Source organism: Coccinella septempunctata, chromosome 1, assembly GCF_907165205.1.
Source record: "Coccinella septempunctata chromosome 1, icCocSept1.1, whole genome shotgun sequence".
Classification (NCBI taxonomy): Eukaryota; Metazoa; Arthropoda; class Insecta; order Coleoptera; family Coccinellidae; genus Coccinella; species Coccinella septempunctata.
In genome coordinates this window covers 41,523,305-41,542,785 of record NC_058189.1, presented here as the reverse complement: position 1 = coordinate 41,542,785, position 19,481 = coordinate 41,523,305, and the positions used below count along the sequence as shown (strand labels likewise).

The following is a 19,481-nucleotide window of genomic DNA, read 5'->3' as shown; positions in this document are numbered from 1 at the left end:
GGTCTAAAACTCGCTCTTGAGAGGAAACTGAGTTTGATGTCGGTGGCGATGAATGGCCACCTAGCTGTTCAATAAACATTTGACTGACTGGTTGCTATGGTGAGAGGGACTCCTCTCTGTCGACTAGTGGCATGTTTGTCGGTGTGTCTCAGGGTATGAGTCTCTCTATCTCTAACTACAAGAAGACGAAGAATGGACCACAAGTCCTCTGTTCAGTAGAAGTACCAATGTAATAATGGTGGTCACCTGAACTCTACATAAACTCACCATTAATCTACAGGACAAAGTCCCAAGTATTTTGAAAACAAGTATTGTCATACCAGTGTTAAAGAAAAACGATCCGAAAATGGTGGGTTTGTACACCCGATAAAAATGAAAATGAATGGAATATAATTAGGGTCAAAATCACCAAGGTGGAAAATAACCTTTGACAGAAAATAAATCACTGAATTCTGCCTTTTTCCAAAAAAATTATCATTTGTAAATTCACACCTGTGTTCATTTTAACTATACATAATATATTTTACTTCAAAAATGAAACATATTCATCATTATCTGAAGAAATACGTACAAAAAATCATTTCGGGAACGCGTCCGGAATAGCAATCTTTGGAAATTAACATCGTGAATATTCATAAAATGGAATAAATTAGACAAGTTTTCTTTCTCATTGGCCTAAAATTGTATCTTAAATCAAGTAATTAAGGGTTTTATTGAAGAAAAAAATTGAATTAAAGAAACAAAATATCATGTCCGACAATAAGAGCGTCATTTCAGTGAACAGTTTTGATCGCCCGAAAAAACTATGTTTGTTAACGCAGTATTTACATTAGATGTGGTCCAGTGTCGTAGGAGGTCTAAAGGAAGTGACTGTTTAGTGAGGTTTTCATCTAAATAATTGAAAATAAATGGTAAGTACCTTTCGATTCATTTTTTATAGACCGTACATCAATAGGTCATCATACCGGGAACGCGTTCATTTATTATGTGTATTAAACAATATATGTTTTATTGTGTTTGTAACGAATACTTACTTCAAATATTTTACATAAACCAATCCAAACGCGATATCGCAAATGACTGACGTAAGAAAATGGGGTTCGTATTTGAAAAAATCATTACGGGAACGGTCATTTCGGGAACGTTCCCAGACTTGATGGAGCGTTCTCGAAATGACTATGATGTTCCCGAGATGACTATTTGATTGCCAAAATGTTTTATGTTATAACCATTGATCATTTAATTCATTTTGTATGGTGTAAACTCGGTTTTTAATAAATGTTTCATTTTTCAGCTATATGGAGTCTCGTAAGTCTGAAGAAAATAAAAAAAACGTACGAAAAAACAACTCAAGAAAAATAGTTCAGCCTACTTGCGAAATCGAGAAAAGGTTAATGCCAGAAAAAAGAAATTTTTAGATAAGATGACTGAGAATGATAGAGATATTAAAAGGACTAAGGATAGAGCATACTACATGCTGAGATGACTGAGAGAGTAAAGCGAAAACAGAGAAAAATTTGGAAGGAAGCATTTCAAAAATACAGAAAAAAGAAAAAAGCATTATCAAATATAATGAAAAATAATTCTTCACATTCCAATGATGATGCAGCTCAACACTATCAGTGAGGAAAACGTCATTGGGAAGAAAAATTGTGCGGAAAGATAGATCCAAAGCATACCGCAAAATAATGCGGCAGGATAAAATGATAGCTAAAATTAAACGTAAATATGAAAATTTTTAGAGGACACTGAGAAGAAATGAAAAAAAGAGGACAGGAGAAAACTCAGGTACAACAACACCAAAAAGCAAAGTAGATGCATTGCAAGGAAATATCGACGAACCTCCTGAAATACGCAAGACTCTTTTATTCAACAAAGTAATGACTACGCAATTGAAGGACAAAGCCAGTACTTTGAAGAATAAATTCTAAAGAGAGGGAAGTTTTCCAAAAATGTGTTAGCGGTGATTTATTAAGGAAATACAGATATCTTCACATGACTTTTTTGCCAAAACAAAGAAACAGTTCATCGATTCTGTGTGTGATACAAAAAAGCGTAAGATGGTTTTGAAGCCAGAAGTTCAACAAAAAGTTGAAGATTTCTTCGAAAGGGATGACGTTAGTAGGATGTGCCCAGCCAAAAGAGATTTCGTGAAGAAGAGAGGCATCAAGAAACAAAAACTACACCTTTTATCCTCCGTTAAAGAACTGATGTCAAGATTACTCAATGGAGCTGCAATAAATTTGTCCCATTCAATATTATTGAGGGCAAAAAAATTTTGAGTAGTTGCCCCAAGATTAAGGGATAGAGAAACTTGTTTATGTGTCAAGCACGAAAGTTTCGAACTTAAACTGAACAAATTAAAAAACTTACAAAATATCAAGTACGGAGGTGTTGAGAGAAATATCATGGATTATAGTTGCGATATAACTTCCCATGACTGTATGAATGGTTTATGTGATAACTCTGAAAATCCAAAGTTTGATCAGGTGATGATACAGATTCTGTGGCATCTTTCAATGGAAGTGTGTAAATGAAGGTAAAAACGTAAAGGTTGATGACTTTAGAATGATTAATAATTAAGAATAAATCAAATGTATAAATATGACATCTAAATATCTGCTTATGATTCGATAATTTTACATTTTAACTTTATCGTCATTTACGGAACACATACATCATTCCGTGAACACGTCGTCATTTCCGGGAACATCACCCAAAACTCAAATAATACTGTATTATTTCAGATATTCAAGAACAGGATCTGGTTATATTAAAATCAATAGGGTTCCTCATACCTACAGATTATTTGTTTGTATATAATTCGGCGATATTAGCATATTTGCAGAATTCAATACCAAGAAACAATCATAAAGCTCAATTCATAGCGATCTCCTGCTCCTTAATGTTTTTGCTTGGGATTTCATTAGAGTTTTTCAGTGTTAGATTATTAACTGCGCACTACTGCTTTTGGACAGAGAGGAAAAAATTACTTAGATTATCCCCCCATTTTATTATCAACATCAAAAAAACGTTCCCGGAATGATTGTTTTATGCAATAGCTCAATTTAAAAATGAAATTACTAGTGAACTATTCAATTCTATGCTCTGCCAAAGTGAATATAGTTCATATACAAGTTGAGTGATAATTTGAGCTGATTATCAAAGTAATGGCTGCTAGGTATATTCATCATAAAAGAGAATGTGGAATTTGCCACCTTGGTGATTTTGACCCAATAATGCTTATTTGTTCCCATAAAATTAACATAAAAAAGTCATAGAGACTATCCTCTGATAATTCACTATATTTGACTAAAAACATACACTCACTTCATTCCAAAGAAACTAAAATACACTCTAACAATAATAGATATAATTTTACTAAATCTAATATAGGTATATAATCATTTTTGAGGTGAAGTTAGTGTCATCTTGGAGTTCTGGTTTTTGTGTTGTCATGCATTATTCAATTATAGATTTCAAAGTCGTGAATTTTTTTTGTCGCTGTTCGAGATGTTTTGAATTTTTTTTTCATGTTTGCCATGATATCTCTTCTCTCGCTAAGCATCCATTGTTTTCGAGATTTTAACTTCAAAAAGTTGCCGTACGTCAAGTGCCCCTTATATTTGAAATAATTCATCACCTGAAAAGGTGAGTGTGTTTTTTCGGGTATTACTTCTGAAATCCATTTTTGTATAACCTCCAGGTTTGCCAAGTGATGATCCAAAATACTTCCCCATCCGACGATCCCGTAGCTGAGTTGTGACTGTACTAAAGCATAGTAGATCATATCAAGCTGTTTTATGCTTTTTTATATATTTTCAGATATTCAATTTTGAATAGAAAACTTCTTATTTTTTTGTTAAATTTTTCAAATCCTCATCCAATCGCCAAAGTCGTTCAATTTTCACTCCAATATATTTCACATGAGCTGCTTGGGTATTTCGATAAATTGATTGATTTTTTAGATCATATGCAGCAAAATTATATTTGCTTTGATCGCAGTGCAATTCTGAAATGGTCAGTGGAACTTCTATCTATCAATGCAAAAAACAAAACAATCCAGACTCACCTGTAAAGATAGGATTATTCTCTGTGCATTTGGAGATATGCAAATTACCAGTTTCGATTGGTAGATTCTGTCAGCGATAGGAAGAGACCATGAGCTATAGAACTGAATTCTCGGTCCCTGCCAAGAAGATATAAAAAAGAGGCGCTATTCAGATTAAAGTCGATTCAAAGGGTGATGACGTGGAAGGTGGCAAGGTCAAGCTTACTGACAGAAAACGGTTTGTTGAAGTGGCGTAGTATAGACAATGGGTAGACATTGAAAAGAAAACAATTTTCAATGACCAACGATTGTCTATTTCAAGGTTTTCATCATCAGATGTATCAGCGAGGTATCAGCGTATGAAATACATATTTTCTCTTTCAGAGTCACTCTCACTTATTTCCGAGATGTTTTTTAGTTTTTCGAACCTTTGTATATTTTTCTATATTTATTTTTATTATTCAATTTTCTTTTTTTTTTGAAGCAAACCTCAATCTAGCTCAGTGCGGAAAACTTGGACAACTGATTATGGGCCTGTTCCGATATTGCTGGCTTTACTGGCCCGCAATCGAATAACAATAGAACTCGAACGACCAGGCCAATAGGCATTGTCTCTGAAATACTGACAGTACTGTTCAGGAATATCGGAACAGACGGTATGTCTCCCGACCAAAGCATGGTTCACGTCTCCCGCACTCCCTTTTATTCTATTCAAGAGATGTTTTCTTGAAACTTTTTCGACTATTATTAAAAAGGCTCATCGTTCATTGATAGTAATCAATGAAAGCAATAAAACTAAATAACACAACGCATCCATTAAACTTTTCAGACAGTGTAACAAACAAAAATTATTCAATTTCTTACTTCTTAACAAAATCACGTTCAACCCTCGAATTTCCGAACTGTTTTAATGGCGGCCAAAATGGGGACGCCACTAGTTGTGCCTTGTTACGAGTATGTCGCAAGCTATTTACGATACCGGTAGCGCCAAATTTGAATTGAAATATTTGAGGTGGTTCAAGTCTCCTACCTGATGAGCAAGTCTCCCGTACTCCCTTAATTTACGAAGATTACGCTGTACGCTAAACGTTGCGCTATTCTATGTCGGGAAAATCCGGAATTCGATCGCTTACCATCGTACATAATCAATATAACCGAAAAGTAACAAGTTGTTACTTATTGAAATAACCATCTCAAAACACGTCTTGAAATAAATAGTATCGTCGTTGTTGATTATTACACTTCAATGTTTAAAAGTTTACTTGCGTTTGGCAGAGAATTTTATAGAACTCTTAGTACTCCGAATTATTAGCATAAAAATGGATTACTCGTATGTTAGCTATAAGAGCAAAACGTTTAAGTGGATATCTTCAATGAATTATTTTGATTTTAAGAAATATCAAGTGGAAACTGCGATAACTATTGTAAAAGCTAAATACACTATGAATATCACCCCCAGCAAACCCTGTTGAACTGGAAAATAATTCTGGTTCAGATTGTTTATAAGTATAAGTTATTCCAAAAAACCAATATCATCATCATCAGATCGTCATATTCTTCTCAAGACTAACAAAATTCCACGATTAGGGTGAAGTCGATAAAATCAAGTGATTTAGATATTTTCTTTTTGGTTCCAAGCTCCAATGCTATAACGAGAAGCTTCTTCAAACATAAATTCCATTATTATTGAGAATATTAGGGCAAGTGATTAACGACCTCCAAATTATAACAAAAATATCTATAAAAAGAAATATAAATTCTGTAAATAAGAGAACTGATATTGCGAACCTCAATACATCATATTTCAATTGGATCTTAAAAATGAATAAGAAGTAATTTTATCTGTGTTCTTTTTGTTGTCTTTGTCTTTTTCCATTCTAAATCATGCCTAATAAATATCAGATGGCAGGAAACAGTTGAATTTTATGTCATTTTTTTGACGAATGTATATACTTCTTGTATGCTAACATGAATAAACTTACTCTTACTCTTTTCTTTTAGCTTCACTTTCAATAGGACTGCGTTTGGAAGAAAAATGTACATCTCTCTAAGTATCTTTTTCACACTTTTCTTGATAGAAATTATATGACTAATAGAACCAACAATAATGTATTATAAGTTTTTCCACCTCTTTTCTGATTGATGTGTGTGACTCTACTGTTTTCAATTTTACTCATGTTTTTGAGGTTGTGTTGTTGTTTATTTACATATGAAATTGTAATTGTTAATGTTTATATATATATATATATATATATATATATATATATATATACATATATATATATATATATATATATATTTACATCCCGGCATCTATAGGTCCTCACCATATGATCCAGCAATAAGTCCTCTACCAGAACCCATGAATATATATCAGATTTCTCTGCGTATATTGGTTATTTGGCAAGGTTCGAATGTGAATCCGCCCAAATACTGGTCAAGAAAAAAAAAAAATTTCTTCGCATTTTACTATGTTTGGGTCCTCCCACGAAAATGTTCACTTTGGCTCCTCCATGTGTATATATTTTCATCCATTTTACGATCCTTCAGTCTTCCGCTGTATATAGAATATCCAAAATGTGGTGGATAGTTCTTCCGATGTATAATTTTTTTTTTATTTCACAGTGGAATAGTCCTCCGACAGTGTTGCCGGAATTAATGATCATAAAATTGACGGTTTTTATTATTGGATTCGTTTCACCAGTAGTTTTGTCTGTAGTGAATCATCACGTGTTGTGGTAACAAGAATATTTCGAATGAAAGGGGGGTACGACTCTCGACTTTTTAATACAGAGGATTGGCCATATGATACATCATTTGAAAGCTTATTCTTTAAACTTTTCATAATTTGCAGCTTTTTGTACAATTGAATTGAATTTTAATAATTAATGGTTTTTCATCATATCCCCTAAGAATATTTCCTGATTCGTGCTCTTGCATGAATCTTTTATCAAAGATGTCATATTTTGCGATTCTGTTTATTATTAAGTTTTTTGAGTTACTTGAATCATCAAATATTTGCTTGCGGAAAAGTCAGAAAGTCATTACGTCAGGAAAATCAACAGAAAGTTCAACTTCAGTTGAAACTGATACTATGTGAATTAGTTTTCCAAAAGAACGTTGCCATAAGTACTTTTTAAGAGAGAGAATCTCAAGTTAGAAAATTAATTTATTGAAAACTATAACTAATTATTGAAAACTATTAGTTTCACAAATGTTCGAACCGTTGAAGAACATTTTGTAACATCGCTGGGGTCATTTGTTGACATTCGTTGACAATACGATGACGTAATTCTTCTGAGTAGAAGTAGAGTAGGCTGAGTAGAATGAATTCTATTTTTTATATGAACCCGCAACAAACAACAAAAAAATCTAGTGGTGAAAGGCCAGACGATCGTGAGGGTCATTCTGAAGATCCTATTCTTCCAATCCAACGATTTGGAAATCTAATGTTGAGTAACCCCATTCTGCTGAAATACCAACTCATCTTCTGAATACTGCTCATTTTTCTCGATAATGTCAGTCAACATATTGAATCAATGTGGTTTTGAACGTATCTCCATTCAGATTTCCTGGTAAGAAAAAAGGGCCACTTATGCGATCACCAAAGATTCCAGCCGTAACATTCAGTTTTTCTTGGTGATGTGTATAAATTTACAAAGTTAATTTGGGATTTTCATCAGCCCACCCGTTGAGGAAAAAAGTACATTCATCTGTAAAATAAATATTAAAAACGAAATTTAGATCATTGGCCATTCGCTCACTCATCCCTTCACATGGTCCGAGAGCTGGCAACAAAAATGGTCCAGAGTTTTGTAATGGCCCAAAATTACATATTAATTAGTTTTGGAAGTGTACATGAGTCAGCACCCACTCGCAAGGTCAGATAGTGAAACACCTGGCGGCAAAGCGCTTCGATGTGGGTATGAAAAAATACAACATGTTCTGAAAATGTTTTATAATAATTGAAAATTTTCAGAAAACTAGTATATAGTGCAAAGAAGATGGAGAAAGTGGTCAGACCGCATTTTTGTGTAATACGGCGGGTCAGCATCCCTCATAAGTTGTCGCCGAAGTTGTCGTCATAACGATGTCAGTGGAAGAGTTTTGTAATGGCTGAAAATGATTTTACTGTTTAATTATCATATATTATTTGAGAATTGAAGATTCAGATGAATAGAACAGAAGCAGCCAGCATACGGTCAAAATGCGGATATTGTAATTGTTTATACAGCAATGCGCGTCGCTGACAGGTGTCTACCTACCTACCTACCTGAACTTGCGAGTGGTTTGTGACTCATGTACCAACACCCTCAACACTAAATCATATTCAATTGTGAGCCATTACAAAACTCTTGCCGATTTTACATCTAACAGTATTTAAAATGAGAGGAAAGGATTCGTTTTAAAGCCTCTCCACTCAAATGCCAACCTTACCTACTCGCAGTTTTTACAAACGAGGCTCTGGCGACCGATAACGAGCGGTATAACATCGACAGGTCGAGCAGTTCAAATACTTGGGAAGCTTCATTAACACTCTAGGGCTAACCTGAACACAGAGTGTTTCAAAATCACGACCTCAATCTGAAGACTGTTCTTTAGGGAAGCGAAATCTGGAGGCGACATACTAAATAGCTTGAACAAACAAAACAACGTCATCTGAGACATTATGCATATGCATTATGCACATGGTTCCATAAAGTTTCAAATGCAGAAGTCTTGCAGCGCGCAAGTTGTATAACTATTGAGACTCAAGTAACGAGGTCACGACTCAGATGGAGTCGCCACATTCTGAGGATGCAAGACACAAGACTCCACAAAAAAGCTCTGTGTGGCGTATTCACAGAGAGAGCTCGGAAAACAGGAGGCCAATATAAGCGGTTTAAGGATATACTGCATCAATCCTTAAAACCAGTTAATGCCAATCATAACTTGGAACAACTAGCGTTAGACAGATCACAGTGGAGGTCTCTGGTCCACAGTTATAATGAGGAATACAGCGGCGGCCAGATCTGGTCAGTTGCTATCCATGCCCGCAGTGTGGAAGGATCTGTGGGTCACGGGTGAGTTTTTTCAGTCACAGGAGGGCACACAGTCGCAAGTAGCCCTAAGGAATTGTTGGTTTGATCGCACCGACAGTTTTTTTTTTGGAGTCTTTTGTAAATATATTCTTGGTAACGGGATACAGCAATAAATGAATAAATGAACAGAATTCCAGATGGCACGGTGGTCAAAATCATCTGCAGGGTATGTACAAGTTGGAATTTGTACGGGTGGAAAGTATGGCGCTTCGAAATGTTCAAAATGCTACGTTGAGAACCAGATTCTGTTGCAAGTTGCCTAGTACTCGATCTTGGATTGAGAGCTACCGGACCAAGAACTGTCACATTCACCCCTTCATTCATTTTTACATTTCGCTCTTTACTACACACTGAACCAGTTTATCGGAACTTTGCCATGAACTCGAATTTACTTTCGATTTACATTTCCATCCAAATGAAGCTGATTGAATAGTTCAGCCGTTCTCTTAGCTTAGCACATAGGTTATTTTCGAAGGAAGTGAAAAAATTTCCAACCTCTCTGTAATCGTGTAAACCATGATTTCGACTGAACGCATTATAAATAATTGAACTAATCGACGAAAGAAATTAAGTAAAATGAAAATCGTGGTTTCATTGTTATTTGATTGCAATTAACGGCTGGAGGACACAAGAATAATCTTTATTAGATATAACAAAAAAGGAATTATCAACAGTTCTATTCCGAACACGAGTTAAATCAAGTGCCGATATTTGTAGCAGGAAATGAAAACTCTTCGCCTATAAATGTCGAAGTTACAGAAACAAGTACCGAATACAGAAGTTCGAAATAAAAGAATATGACATCTTTGAGAAAAATTTATGCAAGATCACGAATCAGGAAATATTCTTAGGTGATTCGAGGAAAAACCATTAATTATTGAATTTTATTAGATAATTTTTCATATTAGAAAGCTTAAGTGATGTGCTTACAAATGATGTATCACATGGCCAATTTTTCCCTATTGAAAATTCGAGAGGGATAACCGCCCCGCTAAGGAGATGGCTGTTTCACTTCTTAAATGTCTTAGAACCTATAGTTTTTTCACAATTTTAAGAAAATATTCTGTAATATTATGAACATCCATTAATTAGTCAAATTCAATCCGATTTTCGAAAAAAGTACAAAAATAGAAATCTGACTTCATAAGCTTTCATAATATGAGGTATCACACAACCTATCTTCCCTATTCAAAATTTGAGGGTTGCAGCTGCCACGTTCAAGGGAAGGCTATTTTACTAATAAATAATTATAAAACAAAAAGTGTCCCCCTTCAAACAAAAATCTCCGTTTCAAGGAATGTGGCCAATTCGCCGCATTCTGTTTCGTTTTCAAATGGCCCCCCTGTAAGTTCACCGTAACTTATACCCTTACACCTGCGAACAAGATATTGAAAACAGAAACTCATGAAATAATCCAACATCTACACAAAGCGTAATGTACGATTCACGAATGAATACAGTGTTGCCGAAAACACGGAAGACCAAAGTACGGTGACTCGAAAAATTTTGTATAATCGAGGAGGACCGATCCTATGTAGAACGCTCAAAAATATACAACTCAATATACGCGTGAAAGCGCCCTCCTGGTCCAACGCGACAACTGCCGCAACTAAAGTATTCAAAATCGACAAAAATCAGCTCTAAGTCGTCCCGCTGAAATTTTGCCAGGTGGTTGCCTATGCTATGATGAACCATTTAACACGCGATGTGTTGGGTCCTCCGTATACGGAGGACTTATCGCAGCCGGAGGACCAATACCATGAAATCGGGCTATTAGAAGAGGACCTATTTACCGCAGGATATATATATATATATATATATATATATATATATATATATATATATATATATATATATATATATATATATATATGTGTGTATTTTATTTACTTTGTATTCGTCTGTACAATTGCTTAGTGCCAATTTTTTATTTATTTATTACCTACTCTTTTTCAGAGCCTTTGAAGAAGGTTTCAAATAAACCGAAACGTCGGCAAATTATTAAATTGGTTTCGTTTTATTGGACCTGAAACCTATCAACCCATCTCTCTTTTTGTTATTATTAAGAATAATTACGCACAACAGGAACGTAAGTCTCTAATAATCTACGAACATTTACCGAAGTAAAGGGCGCGATGAAAACAGCTCTGTTATGGGGCACACCCTTCTTTTTTCTCACACATGTTGACCGCAATAAGCAGTCCACCGAACGGAATTGGGAGAAATATGGGACATAGGGCATTGTCGTCTTCTGGGTGGTATCTGGGGAAAAATGGATTGGATCTCGTTGCATACTAGATGGCGCTCAAGTACCTACTTAATAATAACCAGAAGCTACTATTGGTATTCAATTGGGGTCCGTCAATTCCAAGCATTTTCCATCGGAGTTTTCCACTGATATCGAAAATGGTTCAGAACTGCACCGTGTTCAACTTGCCTCATTTCCCACAAGTATGCTCGATTGCACTCATACTACAAAAGGAAAATTACCTAATTTTCGAACATAATGCTACTTGACGTATCTCTAATTGTATTATTGTTGAATGGAAAAAAACTTGTTTTCTATAATTTATTTCATATAACCATACAATCCCAATAAAATATTTATAAAACATAACAACGATCTTAACACCATCTGAGTACATGGTACATCATATAAAAAATACATTGTAACACTCTCAATCGAGTGGCACTTCAGACTCGACCGCGTAACTCTTTACTCTTGAAAACCACAGTGGGGGAAACTTACTGCCAACCAAATCGAAAACGCACACGTTTTCAACTCCTCTACTTTTGGTTTTGATCGAGTAGTGAGTCCACTGCAGCTGGATGTTTCTTTTACTTTTATGGTTTAAAATTCTCATTTCTATATCGGAAGTTTGTTCCGAGGGCTGATATAATTCCCTTCTAGTATTTCGTTTGAAATTTTGATTGTCCTTATGTTCCTGTCTATAAACTGTTATTATTATTCTGTCATCTTTCAATCGGTAATATCCGGAGAGAACAGGAGGTTTGGGATTCTTGGTTTTCAACTGCGACACACAACTGTTCGGTTCATCCGGTGTTGTTAACATAAGCACTTTTCCGTCTGGGAAAAATCTGAAATATCTGTAATAGATGATAAGATGCCAGGGCCTGTAAAACTGATCTTGAAAACTGTTTTCCCCATGTCTGATATACGAAGCCTTACTTATGTAGCAGCCATTGAACAGAACCCTTGGTCTTTCGAGAAACATTTGTCTCCAACTGATATAATTATCGAGTTTGCTGTTCGGTCCCCACACGTTAAAACAGGCCAATTTCCAAATTTCAGAGTCCCTGGCACATATATAGAATCCTCGACATACTTGACCAAACATCTCTAGAGATCTCATATCCAAGTCTTGAGAAACGACCCATTTCAGAATGTATAAGAGCAATTCCATTGGCAAGTGTGATATGTGAGCGGTATTTTGTTCATATTTCGGAAAACAAATCGGTCCCGATATTTTATTCTGAAGTTTGTGCAATAAATCGCCATCCTTATAGACCTTTTTTATTTTAACCGGTTTTTTCTCTTCGGGGTTATTATTCGACTTTTTCAGCGATTCGTAATGCCTGATGTCAATATCGGAAACCAAATCGAAGGCCTTCTTGTAACACTTGATAGCCTCAAACATTTTACCCATTTTCTCCATCTCCACTCCCTTCAAGTACAGAGCTTTCGATATCTCTTCATCGGTTAATGTTTCGTTTTTTTCTCCTGTTGCCCCACGAGAGGATTTCTCAGAATTCTCAATCGGTCTGGGAGTAATGAGCAATTCCCTCTGCCATTTATCCCTGAAATCTTGTAATTCGTCCTCCATGGTCTCCTTTGGATTCGAAGATGGGGAAGGTTCCTCGGGGTCATTACCGTTCAATGTGTCCGAAGGATGAATTGTGTGTTTGTTGCTCTTGGCACTAGCACTTCCTTCCTCCGGATCCATTATCTCCTGTAGGTAAGATCCAGAATTTTTATCAAATTTTTTAAGTCTGCGCGGAGGGTGAACGCGGTTTAACAATTTTCCACATCTCTTGATCATAGAGAAATTAAACTGGAAACCGTATCACATGTTTTTCACTTGAATAAGATTTCAACTGGTGAATACGTAGTACGCAGTACTACCTTCACCCATCTGAAGATGCTATTGCGATTGAGAAACATTTTTAGTGAAAGAAATTTCATTCTAGTGAAAATCATGTAGTTCAGATTCTAGTTTAATTATAGATAGTCATGAAGTATGGACACATTAATTCAACATAGAGAACTTATTACTTCATTTTTAATATTCATTCCGATTCGATATTGGAATATTATTTGGAAATTTCAATAAGGAAAATAATTTATCTTCTTTCGAGTGAGACTACCATGATTATCGCTAGGGTTAGTGTTGCCGTGTACTTTACTTGATACTGATAGAAGTAAGAAGTACTACATTTCCTGATATTATTCTTGTTACATTTGAGTCCAGGTATAATTCAAATCTTCCTTAAAAAGCATACACCAGATTTCATGAGAAAAAGAAGGGTTTCCGATAAAGCGATTAGATGACGTATACCTCAAGTACTGTTAATGCAATAATTACAATTAAAAAACGTTTGCCAACTTTGTAAATATTCGACTACTCTCTACGTGTTTTTTTTTATTATAATATATTTGTGCCTTCCAGTTGCTTCAAGCATTTTACAATCCTTGGAATGTCTCCGGCTCTCAAATCCAAGTTATATGGTTATATGGAAGAAAGTTCATATTGTATATTCAAGGTGAGTTTTGACATTATTTAGGAGTTTTTTCGTGCCTCATGCATTATTTTGGAAAGTAGAGAAAAGGGTAACGATCGCTGCTTTGAGACCACAAATTATTTGTCCTCTAAAATATGTACTAATCTTAAAACATAGATGCATGGAATGGACATTCAGTGCTACAAATGAATGTTTCTCTGTCTAGCGCGACACTAAGCCAGTGGCGTTCTATTGAAAAATTTACATACTACCTATCTATTCGTACTTAAAATTGATGTGCAATGCTCTCCGAGACAAATGTCTCCATTGTGATTGGCGATACTAAGCAACTATCTCACTCCAGTCTATGGGGAGTAGAGAGAAGGAGAACGATCGCTGCTTTGAGACCATAGAGTTTTTGTCCCCTAAAAAATGTACCAATAGGGTAGTTCATATTTTTGCCAATAGGCGCGCTGGCGATCACGGGATGACGAAATTTTGATTTAAACTAGTTGAAGTTGGCCAGGGACTGTCTTCCTGGTGACAGATGATTAGAATAATATTATTATTTTCGATTTTTGATAAGAGAACAACATTTCACCATGGTTATATGTTGTTGCTTGCGCTAGTGTAAGAGTGTTTTGGCATCGGAAAGAAAAGGAGAAGAGATAAATTTCCGAGTGCATTTTTGAGAGAAAATTGAAAAAACCTGACTTTGTGACTGAATTTGTGTGTCAAGAGCACTTTTGCGATGAAGATATCAAAAAAGATGATAAATGAAATCGAAATTGTCATCCCTCGTAAGGAGTGGACTTTTCTGAATAAGAATATCTAACCAATAAAACTACATGGTTCAGAAGTGGATATTCTTAAAGAATTTCGTTGGCAAAACATAATATATGGTCTATAATAGTTCTCAGCTGAGTATTAGAAACAGAATCTACTCTAATAAGTGATAAATCTGAGATTGCTACCTTTTGTTGTTGTTCGATATATCGATATTTATCGATATAAAATTCGAACAATCGAATCACTGTAATGAATGTCGATAATTTTAAACTGACAAAAAATTACTTAAAAAAATCATCTTCTATTTTGATTTTTTGCACTTTTTATGTACAACACAATACTTCTAAATAATAAGAGATAAAAATCACATCGTTTCGTCTCTGTAACATAAATATTAGTTGAATTGATATAAATTATCACTATTTTTTATCGTTCTTGATTTCAAATAATTATTTGGTTCATTGGATAGATTTGTATTTACCTACTAACGTTGCATGAATTCACAGAGCTGTAATATCCTGTTTGAAATCGTACCAATATATCTATATTTTTTATAAAAATATCAATAGCACTATCGATATTTCTGAAAAATATCGATACGCGATATACATATAGCAATACTTTTTTCCATTTCAGGCATCTCTAGAACGGGCGTCTAAGTACTCGACGCACTAGCTCCGTGTACACTGGGCTAGTTTACAAGTTGCTTGTGCAGCCGAAAAAGGCCAATAAGACGATCTTGAGCAGCTGTTGTACTGCGCTGTCGACCTCCTCTATGAACATAAGCTACTACAGCTTTTCCTATGACTCATTCATTCATCAGATAAACAACGTATTGGCACAAGTTGAGTAATTTGAGCTTATATTCCTTTTACCCAATGCTACACCACTGCTAACGATCCGAGATCTAACAATTGAGCTTGACCTTGCCACCTTCTACGTCATCACCCTTCGAATCGGCTTTAAACAGGATTGCGCCTCTTTCTATATTTTCTCCGTTCTTCCTCGGTACTCTGAATGAGGATATTTGACACAAATCGCACTGCAGTCCTTATTCTCCCGATAATAAATACCCACGAAAGTTAAGATATTTCACCATTGATTTTTATCAAGAATATAAAATTGATGGAATATTCTTATAACGTTTCACCACTATCGGAAATACAATGCACTAGGTGAGTTCATCCTTTTTTACACAAAATCAAAAACTAACTTCACATATACCCTTTTTGTCCGTATGCACCGTTTCGTTAAGCTTAGGCATAGAATTTCTATGAAATGGAAATGGATTAAAAATTCAATGTTTGATTATGAAATGTTATTGCCAGATGGCATTCTGGTCATCTGCCAATCAGACTGGTTGCCCTCTTAGATCTAAGCTCTTAGTAAAGCTGGATAAACACACCATTATTACTATGATATAACAAATAAATATCGGTTTCGCTCTGAGTCCAACACAAAGACAACTACATGTTAAAACATTCCTGATTTGACAACATCGGAGATTCTTAAGTGGGAGCTCCCACCAAAGTAGCGTAGCACTGACATGGCACATACATGACAAAGTCTATGCATAATTTTCAGATATCGCACATCTGAGTGAAGTGTCAGTGGCGTGAAATATGTCGTTCTCAGTTCATATCTCAAAATTATGCACCGCCTTTGTCATGTATGTGCCATGTCAGTGCTACGCTACTTTGGTTGGCGCTGCCACTTATGTGAGATTTTGTCAGATTGGCAGAGCTATAAGGAAAACTTTCATTCACCTTTTACACCTCAATATTTTATAGAAGATGCAAAACTTCGTACTTACGAACAATTACGACAAAATTAACTAATAACCAACTAGAAAATAAAAGAAAAATCGAAAACCACAAATATTTCTTCTTGTACTCTGTTGCCCTGCACCATTTAGGACAATTGACGTTGCGAAAGGGTGTACGAAAAAGATTTGATCTTTGGATAACAAATAGAGATTACCATTTCGATCAATTTTCTTGATGAAACACTTCAAGCATAATAGACTACTTCTCTAGCAATTATTGGTGTTACTGAATAAATAGATCAGTTATTTAATTGTGATAAGATAATATTTTCCTTGCTTTCTTTGACTAAAAATTATTTGAAAATATAAATTCATTGCATCTGTGCAATTTTTTTCCCATGAATAGAGCTTATTGCATATTTAATATTTGTTAAATAAATAAATAATAATATGGTGAAGCAATTCTACAATTTGACCTTATGGAATGAACACAATGATAATCATAAGCAGCTAGTCAGTATCATGAGCAGTTAGAAGGGTGATATATTTATTTTTTGTTGAAAAAATTTTACGTATAATTTATCGAATGCAAAAAAATAGGTTTTCAAGAAAAACGGGAATTCAACTGAGATCGTGCAAACTAAAACTTTAGCATATTGTTTATACCAATTCAATTTTTTTTGCATTACTCAAAATGTAATGTCGCCTTGCCCAAATTATCATGAATATATTGCATTGAACATCTAGCTAGAATATGTGTATAGATGAATCATTCTGATTTCTTAAACTAGATATAACTGATCCCCTAGGCTTGTTAAAAGTTGCTGAGAGTACTTTCGTTGCATTTATAGTTTGCAGGCGCTAAAGACATTTTCAAGCCATTTGAATTAAGTGAATGAGCCCCACGTTTGTTATGACTCATTCGATAATATGTAATTGTTATTAGATATTTCCTATTTTGGGCTGAATAAATCCGGAATCAACATGTTCATTCTTGTAGCAATAAACTGACTTGTATGTACAATTTATTGCTAATTTTTACTGGTCTGCATAAATGGTAACGTTTTTACTATTCGTTACTTGATAATTATTACTTTCTCTTTTTATGACTCTTTTTTCATGACTGATCCAAATCTGAAAACAGAATCGGCTTATCAGTTTTAGATTTCGAGTTAAAAACAAAAATTGAGATTTTGACAATTCTGAAAAGTTCTCATAACTTTTTTGTCTTTGAACTTACAGATCTGAAACTTGAACCTTCTTAGGCATTTTCATACGTAGAATCTACTGACAAATGATTTTTTTCCAATTCAAAAATAACAAATTCAATAAAAGTTTGCATTTAAAAAAATGAAAGTTCACTTAATGATTCGAAAACAAAAAATATTTTGAGCTCATCATTGAATTCTAGGTAAAAAAGTGCCTGTAGAAGGTTCAAGTTTCAGATTTGTAACTTCAAAGACAAAAAAGTTATGAAAACTTTATGAAATTGTCAAATTCATAAACGAAGTATCGTAGGAGGCTGCGGTTTTCACCATTCTTTGTTTCTCCGAAAATGAGCTCGGTAATGTGTCATCCATTTTCTTCTAGCTGCTATAGTTCTCGAGATTCTCTTAGTAGACAACGGATTTTGCCCACCCTGTACAGTCGGAAAACTCATCCTGTAGACTACTTTTTTTAAAAATTTATTAAACATTGAAAACTTCAATGTTTCACTATTTAATATATGATAAATCATGGCATGAAAATAATCGGTTATTCATGTATATACTTAATATTTGAATCACCATCTTAAAAAATATGAAAGTATCTGTATGATTTTTGAAAAGTTACATAAAAGAAGTATCATAAAAGGGCAAATATCGATATAAGTTGTTCAAAGAAACCTTAATCCTTAATCTTAATACAAATATATGTCAATATATGGTATATTAGTATCTATAAATATTTTTTTTAATCATAGCAATGGACAGTACATAAGAGTACAATAGCATATTGAAATTAAGTCGAAATTCCTTTACTACTACTGTTCTTCTGTAAAATCAAGGAATATATTGTCATTTTCCTTGTCTTTCTTGAGCTAGTAACAAAACGCTGTCCCCAATATGAACTTTGAAATTTATACACGGATACAAAACTTAGATTCAAGCTCTTTGGTTAACAGTTCAGATTTAGATCCAAATTCAAATTGAGGATCATTCATCAATAATTTATAGGATTTCTGGGTATTTACGATCGAGCAATACATTGTGCAGTAATTGTTATGTAAACATATAAGTCATACCTATTGGATTTGTGTTCCTCAATTTGGAAAAAGACGGTTTGTTCAGTTCATTCCCAGATCGTAGCATTGTCCACTATAACAAGAAAAATCATTAGTTGTTTCCACTATGAAATCATTTCAAACATATTATTGTAATTCTCAAAATAAACACGATTATGGATGAAGCACTGAAAGTACATAACCACAAAAGTTGTAGAATTTAAGGTCAATGAATGTTAATCACATGGAAATATTCATCAGAGAGAGAATTGTTTCAGTATCAGTTGGTTCAAGCTATAAAATTCTTAAATGAAAGATTTTTGAATTTGCAGAAGGAAACATTACTTACTCAGGTTGAAAAAAACCATCTGAAATATTTCACATATACACAGTTTGGAGAATGTTGTTAGAGAACAAAGATCTCGATGTATACAAAACGTAAAAGAAACAAAATAGACTTTACTTCACTACAAACTTCGGTAAATATAAAACCATATCATGCACTCATACATAAACAACCATAATCTTTTAGAATAGTTGATGTTATGATTAATGGTGCAGGGTAAAATCTAGATATTTTAGTTTTAGTTAGTTGGCAATGTCAAAATACACTTCACAAATTTGCGAGGTTGCCAAGCGAGTGAAATTTTTCTTCAGAAATTTAAACATTCCAACCAGAGACAGAGTCTGATTCCAACTGTTCAAAATTTTCTTTCATATCATTCACATAATATAGCCTCAAGCCTCATTGAACTCAAGAGTCTTGCTCAAGTTCAATGTATAGCCTCATTC

At 34.4% G+C, this 19,481-nt stretch overlaps 1 protein-coding gene across 1 annotated transcript in view; it reads right to left on the bottom strand.

The window, feature by feature from the left end:
* LOC123306754 overlaps window positions 1-19,289 on the bottom strand; it is a 64,217-nt gene extending 44,928 nt beyond the window's left edge. The window contains exons 1-2 of the mRNA XM_044888879.1: window positions 19,039-19,289; window positions 18,711-18,783 (exon numbers count right to left, since the gene is read on the bottom strand). Coding sequence (XP_044744814.1) covers window positions 18,711-18,777 — 67 coding nt within the window. The 5' untranslated portion in view covers window positions 18,778-18,783; window positions 19,039-19,289. The remainder of the gene's footprint in view (window positions 1-18,710; window positions 18,784-19,038) is intronic.
* Window positions 19,290-19,481: the final 192 nt, after the last annotated feature.